The sequence below is a fragment of the Labrus mixtus genome, chromosome 17 (assembly GCF_963584025.1).
Source record: "Labrus mixtus chromosome 17, fLabMix1.1, whole genome shotgun sequence".
NCBI classification, from domain to species: Eukaryota; Metazoa; Chordata; class Actinopteri; order Labriformes; family Labridae; genus Labrus; species Labrus mixtus.
The window spans coordinates 16,426,461-16,436,763 of NC_083628.1; the positions used below are offsets into that span (position 1 = coordinate 16,426,461).

At 38.3% G+C, this 10,303-nt stretch overlaps 1 protein-coding gene across 1 annotated transcript; it reads right to left on the minus strand.

Annotated features, from left to right (window-relative positions):
• Positions 1 to 1,353: 1,353 nt before the first annotated feature.
• Positions 1,354 to 8,509, minus strand: LOC132992588 (progestin and adipoQ receptor family member 3-like). The gene is made up of 7 exons (XM_061062016.1): positions 8,343 to 8,509; positions 7,761 to 8,004; positions 7,060 to 7,222; positions 5,982 to 6,137; positions 5,643 to 5,840; positions 4,862 to 4,952; positions 1,354 to 3,895 (listed from the first exon to the last, which is right to left on the minus strand). The coding sequence occupies exons 2-7, from the start codon at positions 7,955 to 7,957 to the stop codon at positions 3,753 to 3,755; spliced, it is 948 nt and encodes a 315-aa protein (XP_060917999.1). The 5' UTR covers positions 7,958 to 8,004; positions 8,343 to 8,509; the 3' UTR covers positions 1,354 to 3,752.
• Between the last annotated feature and the right edge of the window lie 1,794 nt (positions 8,510 to 10,303).

Consider the following 10,303-nt stretch of genomic DNA (forward strand, 5'->3'; position numbering starts at 1 on the left):
ACTTATGGTGCTCTGCTCACGTTTCTGTCGGGCTGAATCTCTGACAGATCTTTGTTTACTTCTGCCCCCGGGAGCCGGGCTAGCTGCTGCTGCTGCCGGTGAACCTGCAGTTGCCTGTATTGACGGGGCCGCACCCGCCATCAGTCTCACCCGGTCCCGGCTTCGGTATCCCATCCTGAACTCCATCATATCGCCAGGCACATAATCTTTCTACTGAAAATGAGCACCACAGACGACCGTGTTTTTTGTGACAGATCACAGATGCAGAAATAAAGTCGTCCCGTCTCTTCAACTGCACAAAGCGAATCCAGGCACGTAAGCTAACTCCATGTTTCTTCCTATTAGGGAAACATTATTTAAACAATATTTAACCATCTTAATGATTGGTCAAATTAAATGTGATACAATGGAAGAAACACAATAAACACGACCCGAAACTCCCACTACCACTCTGGATCAAAGCAGAGTCAGAGAACGCGAGTCCCCCATGCTACGTCATATGACGCCATGTTGAAAAAAAAGAGCGTTCTAAACAGCTATACTGAAAACGGCCACTTTCTCCTCTAATTCTTTGCCCTTTTGTGTTGTATAACACAAAAAAATCAAACATTGACTTATTCTACAGCCTTTATCAGACAATGTTAAGTGTTAATTTACTAAAAAATTGTGAATCATTTGACACTGGGTTAACAGAACCTCTATAGAGGTTAATGGATGGATGAATAGGTCAAATGTGTCCATAAACATGGATCCTGTTTGAGAAGTCAAACGTTTGTTCAGTGTGATATGTCCAAAGAGGACTCGGTCTTTGGGTCATGTATGATCTTGTTCCTCCTGTTTATTTTATTGTATGATATTTTGTATGCTGTACTGTTCTGTCTGTTGTTTGGTTCTGTTTTATGGGCATCTATTGTTGAGTTTTATGTACTTTAAAGGCCCATCTAGGGACAGGCAATGCAAATTAGCTCAGGCTATAAATGCTCTGGTGTGTAGCAACAGTTTTACTCCATACTTGTCCCTATACAGATAAACATGACATTTTTAAATAAAATATAGAATACGCTGATCTGCATTTTCTATGAGAGTCAACACATATAAAACTTTGTGTAAATGTGCAACTTCTGGATCAATGCTGCCCTCTACTGTTTTAAACGTAAACATCAGAAACCAGCAGATGATGCTTTTTGAATAACATCATTATGGAATGGGTAAAGCAAATCTAATTGATTTTTTTCATTCTCTCCTACTTTTTATTTTTTATACTAAATGTGTTCTGAACACTATAATCATTTTGTATTCAAATAAATCTTGTGTAGTTCTGTGCTATCAAAAAACAAAGCCTCCGGGAAAACGTACTCTCCAGCATTCTTTATTCATTCAAAAGGTTTAAAAATATATTTCCACATAGGCACTAAAATAAATATTTCAAATCTTGTCAGTGCTTGTGTTTCATGGTATAATTGATATTCAAGAAAAACACACATACACGGGACAAAACAATCAAGAGATCATTCCAGAAAAACAACAAGCAGGTCATGATACTCAAAGGGTCAAGTTTTTTGTTCAATGACAAAAACACTTTTCAAAAAAAGGCAGAATTAAGTCATCTCATTCCACACCTCACGAGAGCTTGTTACAGCTCTGCAGGATGTCGCAGTTAATCATCTCAACTCAAATTCTTTTTTTTTTTCAAACATTAAATGTGCTACAAATATACCATACTGGCCTTGTGGAAAAAAAGAGCAAAGATGATATCAATCATGTATCTTTTTTTTATGGAGTATGTTTGTATCCTGACCAAAAACTGATTGTAACAGTAAGTGTGTAAACATCAAAAATACTCTGAGATGTAAGGCAAATCAAGTGCAAACAGAAATTGAAAAATTATAAACAGAATTGTCTAAAAACAAAGCTGTACAACTACAGCAGACTTTAAAACCCGTTCAGCAGATATCGGAGGAAAAAAAAAAACCGTATTGCTCACATGGCATGCGACTGTCCCAAAACCCAAATACTACCGCCTACCAAAACCAACTCAATTATAATACCATTTTCCCTTCCACCCAAGCATATCCAGCCATGAAGATTTCTTTCTAATAAGCAGATCATGCCATTCTTTATTCTTTAAGCTCAAAAAAGCCAAATTCATTTATCACCATAGTTTCAAAGTTGTGACAGACATCTCTGTCAAGTGCAGATCAATAAGGGGCATTTTTCCCCCTTTAGATTAAAAAATAAACTACTATAAACACAACATTGTGGGATGGTTCTCTAAAAGGCAAATTGGAATTAGTACTTTAGAACTTACTTCAGAATTGTATTATATCATAATAAACCTCTGCTAGAGATTAATGTTTGCATTTCTTCTCTTCTGAAAGCTGCATCAGAGAAATGCAGAATACTCAGATTGTGTTGCTCTAAGTGAGAGCGACAGTCATGTACCATGACGTCAGGAGGCTGATGTGTGGGGAGTAGAGAACAATAAGATTAGTCCAAAGTGGACGAGTCAGGCTTTTTTAATCACCTGTCTTATGATGTGTTCAGTTCTGTTGACTAAGTCTAAATGAATAGGCTTATTATGACAATTATAGCCAAGGTGCTGACTGTAAAACATTTACACTTTCTCTTCTGCTCTGGGATTTTATAGGCTGATGAGATGTTGTCTGCTGCCACCCAAACATAATGGATTTGGCCACTGGAATCTGTCATTATAAGATTGTTTTTGTTTTCTTCAAACTGACAACTCATTTGTGGCAAAGACACCCACAGCACAGCTACTATGCACTGGAGCCGTAATCTGAGACCCCCATTTATTTAGAACGCTATAGTATTTAAGGCAGATTGATCGCAGATTGATCTTTTTATAAAAATCTGGCCAGGGACAACGGATGAAAATGATCCTTTTGGCTAACTCTGACATATTTACAGAAATGTATATTAATATGCACTGTCCCTGTAAAATACATTTAACAAAAATATTTGCCTATTTGTTCAGTAGTTTGAATTAAAGAAGTCATTTGTGTGTCCCTCAGACGGACAGTTTACAGTGTCTGAGGGTTGAATGTCTTTGTTCTGTGGTTTCCACCGTCATGTATACAATCTAATCTTGTGTTAGCTTAGGGAGGAAACAAAATCGCAAAGAAAAAGTAATTGGTCACACAGGTTATTATGTTGGATTCAAAATAATTCATAATAATTTTTCAATACTTGTGTACATAAAATGACAATCTAAACAAACCATGATGAGATAACATGATCACCATTTAAAAACAACAAACCTTGGTCGGTTAATACAAACAAACTCCTTTTTCATGCATTGTTCATAATAGTAAGTTATGGTGCAATATTGAGAGTTTCACAGTTGATTTTAGATACACCATGGGCTTTCATTTAGCAGATCTTTATCCCCTGAAATAAGTTCATCTTATGTTTAGAGAATATGAGATTTACAGAAGCTTCCAGCCACTCTTAGCTGACTTAGAAAAGATACTGGCCTATAACAGCTGGCCAGGGTGAGTGCTGGTCAAGCAGCCAAGAGGTAACCGTCAGCTGGTTGAAGATAGCTACTGTAAGACTCTCAGATCTACATCATCACAGTTAGTGGTTTGAAACCATTAGGTAGACACTTCTCCCCAGCAGCTAACTGATAAAAAGTGTATTTAAATATTAACATAGTGATTTAACTGATGTCCACTTACATGTATTAGCCTCCAAATGATTGCCTTCCCATTACTCTGTTTGATCATTTTCACTTAGTTGCTGCCGGTCTGGAGCGGACAGGCCTGGCTGTGCCTGAACTGCATGATGTGTACAGCTGTCTGATGCCACCAGTAAAACATCAACACCACCAGAATGTGCCACACCTGGTGGCTGGCACCCAGATAGTTCAGCTGGCCTAGAGGAGGAAAGAAAAAAGTGGTCGAATTAGTGTAAGTAATGTTTGTTTTTCATTAGAACCCGACCGATAGGAGATATTTGGGGACGATACTGATATTGGGAGAGAAAAAAAATCAATACAGATATACAGGCCGATATCTTTCTTAGATCTATAATTGATCTGTAGATATAGATATACACATTTATTGTGCTGATCCATAAAATGCACTGGAAAAGATGTTACAATGTTACAATTCACTTAGCAGACGCTTTTATCCAAAGCGACGTACATCATCTTCTTACATATAATATTATGTTTTATCAGGGCTCTGGTGGCACAGTGGTTAGTGAGCGTGTCCAATGTAGTCTTCCAAGCGGACGGCCCAGGTTCAAATCCGACCTGTGGCTCCTTTCCTGCACGTCATTCCCCACTCTCTCTCTCTCTCTCTCCCATTTCTGACTCTATCCACTGTCCTATATCTCAAATAAAGGCCCAAAAAGCCCAAAAATAAATCTTTGAAAAAAAAAAATTGATGTTTTATCATCTCTAGTTTTTCTCAATGACATTTAGTCTCCCCCCAAAATAACCTATACAATTCTCACAATTCTCAAAAACAGACTTTAGAAGTTCTGGCTTATGGTAACATTGTTTTGATGTAATTACATAGCTACATTATTTGCATGCATAGATTTTAACTTATATCTTCATCAAAACTCTGTTTAGACTAGATCACTGATGCAGTTATTTCATTTTTTCCAGAATACATACATGTATGTGTAAACATGTCTTAAGTCTTGAACTGGAGCTAAGCTGACCTGAGCTAACAAGAAGACAACATCTCAATTTTTGCCCTATAATCCTTTAACATAAATGTAATTTACAGATTTTTAGTTTTTTAAGTTGACAGAATGTTGCTGCAGCTTTAACCCTACAGCTCTCACATCCGACTATGGCACATGACAGGGACAGAGGAAAAGGACTAACCGGGGAAGTAGCGCTCAGGAATCTTGGTGACATAGAACAGGAAGGCAGACCCAGCTATCAGATACATCACAATCACACGAGGCAGGAACAGCTGCATGTAGAACAATAACAGAGTTTGTGTGACTAAACATCATTCAGTAAGCAGACAAACGTGCTGAGATTCAAGTGTAAAACTTCTACCTTTGAATGATCGAAAGTTAAAGCATTAGGTTGAAGTACAAATAAAGACGTCAATAAAAGGTTGCTACCATATGCTTTTACACGTGCACAAAAACTCCTGAAATCTTCCTGGAGTTTACTGGGTGAGACACGTGTGTAAACACAAGCAGCCAAACTTTTAACTCAAACTTCACCCGGAGTGTTTCATGCTAGCCTCCTACATGAAGTTTGGCAGAGCTGATGCGAGAATGCAGGAAATATTCACAGTGATCAAGGGGGTCGTGATGTTTATATCTATAGACTGATTACACACGACTGGTGTCCCCATGCACGTAATGAAACTGCTTTTCTGTTCTCTAGTTTGTTCTTTTCCAATCTTCTATTGATATTGTGTAGACTACACAAGACATTGATGTAGAGGCAAATGTGTCACAGCGATGGACTCTGTTGCTTCATCCGCCATCGTCTTGCCTCCTGAGACACCCCACCCCCCCAAGCACAATCCCTCCCATCCGACAGGTCTACGGACATGAGTGAAAAACCAACTCAGGAAGATATCAGGGGCCTGAAATAACTCTCACTTTCCTTCTCTCTCCCTCCTTATAGGAATGTATTTCCTGACCTGTACAACATCAGTGGATAATCCTCCATTGAGCCAAACCCAATGGCATGCAGGGATCACACTTATTCCAGCCACACAGCAAAAGATTGTCATCCGTATCCTTCGCCAGTCGTTGCTGAGGTAACGAGGGTGGATCTGTGCACAGAAGACGGCCAGGATCAGGGACAACACCGTCAACAGGTACACCTGTCGCCAAAACTGCCAGACGGGAGAGAAAGCAATACAGAAGTGATCCGATTAGAACTGGAGCACCTGTATATTTATTTGTATGACAGCTTGAGAAAATTAATCAAATGGTGGAAAGCTGGGATCAGACAAATCAGTTGTGTTTTTACTCACAGCATTGCAGTAGAAAGCGTAGAATATACCGGGTACATAACAGCCCAGGATGCCAACAGAAATGCCCGCGTAGTCTAATGCCAGCCAGCGACGGCTCGTCTTCTCTGATCGATGGCAGGCGAACAGGTGATACCCCACAGAACATAACATACACACCTGGGATAAACACACACACAGAATCATTACATAATGGAAGGTGTTTTTAGATTGTGTTTTATACTCTCAGCTCAAATTAATTTATAATAAAAGAGGGTTTTTTTCTATGGATGTCATTGTTGGTTGTAACGACTTTTAATTTACCTTCTTTATCTTTAAATCCACAACCTAATTCTAATATCATTACAACTATTTTTTAAGGTCTGTTCTGATACTTCTAACTTGCACTTCTATGGATAAGAGTTTTGGAAAAGGGTGGGAGGGTAATAAGTGCTACACTGCACACTTGATGTAAGAGTGAAGCAATCTGACTTGTAAATTTACGATGTCTAATCCCATTATCAGTCGCTACACAACGTACAACACAAAAGGTACACAGCTAACACTAATAACCACTATCTTAACATATAGTAGCTGTCAACAGGGACTCTGCACTTCAGTATTATTACTACTGTAGGTCTTTAAACACAACACACTATGACACTCCCTGTATATTACTCCCCTATTAGCAGCTTACACACCTTGTTGGTTAGAAGTGACCTGATTGCACCTGTGGCAGGAAATGTGAACCCGCATGAACATGTTTGTCAAGCCGTAAACCACATTGTGTAATAGAAAACATTATGTATTATTACTAATAAACAGTTTAAATATTCTGCTTTTAAGGATGTAGACAAGTTATTCTTAAAGCAGCAGTAAAAACAGAAAAGAAAATGACAGTCATAGGGACGTTTTTAAATCACAGAAATATACACCTTCTTTGTTTTATGTGAACAAGAACGCTTGCATTCAGATTCTGTTTTATGTCTTAACACAATAAAAAAAAAACAAGGTACTGATGGAGTTACAGAACTTTTTCTAATGTCATTATCTTTTTTTCATGAGACCAAAATTTGAGCTCATCCAGTAAAACCAGTTTTACCTGAAAGCAGAACAGTCCTATAGCATAGATGACGTAGTCCTCTCGTTTCGCTCCAGAGGCAGGCAATACTGACGAGAGGTCGTTGACCCCCAGAGAGAAGAAGAGCAGGAACCCCAAAAGGTGACTCCAGATATTCACAGTCTCATTGGACAGAATAAAAATACTGAAACAGCAAATAAAAAAAAAAAAACAAGTCACACTAACATATACAGTATAAAATATTGTACGTTTTGCATAAACATCAACTGTATTACAGATCTACATTGTTGTCGCCAATTTCGTGTGTGTTGTGGTTTGTTTGTGTGTGTGGTTGGTCGTGTGGACGTTTTCTGCTGCAAAACGTCACCTGCGCACCTGGGCATAGTTGGCAATTACAGGTAGGTAGAAAGGGGAGACACAGGTGACTGGAGATGGGGAATTAGTGGAAGCCACATAGTTTTTCAACCATAGGTGTGTGACGATGTTGTCTGGCGCGTTTAGACTTTATCTATTGTTATGAGCTAGTGATAAATAAATACTGCAGACATAATCAACGGCGGACATTCCCTTTTTTAACCCACCGTGAGTTGGAAATGACTTAAAATTCCCTCCAGTGGCACTTTTTTGTTGTTAGATTGCCACCACATACATCTTTAACAATTAATCACAAACCAGAGCTTAATACAAGTAGAAATAGAAATAAGCTTCTGAATGACTCCTACCTCCTCAGGCAGAGTTTGGATGGCAGGTGAGCCCTGTAGCCATCCGTGATGTAGGGGTTTTCTTTGAGAAAGAGAGGGATTTGTTCGTAGGTGTACAGTCTTATCCTCTGGGGTATCAACACAGGCCAGTGCTGGTAGCTGCCCAGCTCGATGTAGTGTGCCGTCTTCAGCAGCTTCTGGGGCATCTTGAGCAGCATCTTGACCTCTGCTCCTCTGGTACAGGGAAAGCTGGGGAAGGTGTCGGCTGAGTTTGGAGAGAGGAAAGGATGAAGCATGGATTCAAAAGCCACTTTCAGTTCTTTTTTTTTTTTTTTTTTTCATGACACATCTGCCAATATTAAATGAATAAAATGGTAAATGGACTTGAATTTGTATAGCGCTTTTTTTTTTACACCGCAGGACAGCTTTATTTTAAACAGTTACACAACATGACCAACATGCTTACTTCACCATCAATTTGACAGAAGACCTTTATGTTAATGAGAAGCCACGCTAGCAGGCTTCTGCACAGCTAACCTTAATGCTAACCTTGACAGGAGTTTCTGCCAGCTGTAATAATAAAATAAGGGCACTGAAGCTCACCATTAGTAGAAGGCTGGTTTTCCTTGTCGTCGTTCGGGCAATTCAGGCCATTACCAGATTTATTTTAAGCAAGCATTACGTTAGAAACTAATCACATTTTCGCGTATGAAAAACAAAAACAAATCACACGATTTTTCTTCTTCTTAGAGTTTTTTTTTTTGTCGGTTGTCAAACCATGTTTTGGTGCATTAGCGCCACCTGCTGGACTGACGGTGTAGTAGAGTCTGAATAGTAGTAGTCATCGGCCCCCTTATTCCAGATGCAATAATCCCTCCTTCCACATCATGTCAAAAAGATGGCCACTACACTACACACACAAAGTAGGATCCATGGTATTTGTTCCTTTTCTGAATGATTCCTGATGATGTGGCACATAACCATCACTTTCAATAAAATATATTAATATATCATTTAGAATTGTCTCCATTATTTTGCATATATTATATGTTATAGCTATTGGTCTATAGTTAATCACAGCTCATTCTCTGATAACAGATTTGATTTTGTTTGGGTTGGTTAAAAAAAAGAATAAAAGACAAAACGGTGCATTACTGCCATCTGCTGGTAAATGAGGAGGGGTGCATCTCTATTTATTTAGGGAAACCAAATAATTTTTATTTCTTTTGTTGTTTTAAAATATCTCTAAAATATTTGTGAAAGTTTAGAATTTGCAACACATATTTTGTGTTTATATAAGCACTAAGTACCTGCATTGCGCTGGCTTGAGCTGTTCCCAGTACATACATCACAAAGCTAGAATTAAAATCACACCCTTTTGAAACAGTTACAATAAGGATTGTTTACTGGCAGTATATCAGCCTTTAATTTAATAACCCAGGCCTGTGGTCACACCATAAACAATTCCATCTGATTTGAAGGATGGACTGACTGCGGTCACAAACACTTCAGACTGATCAGCAGTGTGAAGAAACAAATACTCTATTGTGTTTCACTCAAGGCCAAAGCAGACTTCTGGTGGTTCATCCTTTCTGTGATAAGTCCCTTTAGCCTGTAAAATAAGACCAGTTCATTCATTAATGTCTTTTTTATCAAACCTTCAACTTCCAGCTCCCTTTGTTTGTTGTTTTGTCTCCAACAAGCTCAAAGTTCGGAAAGACAATTGAAGTTCTCATGTAGTGAAATGATCATGTTTATTTTCTTTGTTGACTTGTTCCACAAGCTTTAAAATCTATCCAAGACTGAATGTTACATTTACATATGTAATCATTTGCACGCGGTCTTGGGCATGTTTCCTCTTTAAAATGGGTTTCATGACATCGGGGTGGTCTCTCTTTCTGTTGTTTTCACTCTTGAGTCATTTTGCACATAACTTTTTATTTGAATAGAAAGAGATCTTTGGTCCAAACACTGCTTACACAGTGACTGTGGTATGTAATTATTTGGATTGTTTACTGTTGTGACTTCATCCTTCTTAAACGTTGAAATTAAAGTTACTGGGAAGCCACAGCCCTGTGAACACAATACAATTATAATTACAGTGCTACCCCACCAAATAACTTCTTGAATTTTCCCTCATCTTAGATTTATGATTTGCCTTTGAGAGTTTGTGACACGGCCACTTTCTGCTGATGAGGAATACAAAAGGATGTTAAATCTCAGTGTTGAAAATACAAGGCAAGCCGTCCTTCTGGAGACAAAGCAACAGGTTCAGTTTCAGTTGTTTGGTAATCACATTTTGTATCACACTCAGGCAGCAAATCACTCTGACAAAATCAAGGGCGTTGTGTTAGTTGATTAAATGTTTTACATCTGTAACAGATTTAAACATGGAAACACTTGTTTGTCCAAAACAGAGAGAAAAGACACAAGACACCAAATGTATTATTTGGAGGAATAATTCTATAATGATTGTATTATGATCTGCTACCGAAATAATTATTAACTGAGGAGAATTTGTTTTTAATGACATGGAATCACCCCCTGAAAATATTTACAATTTC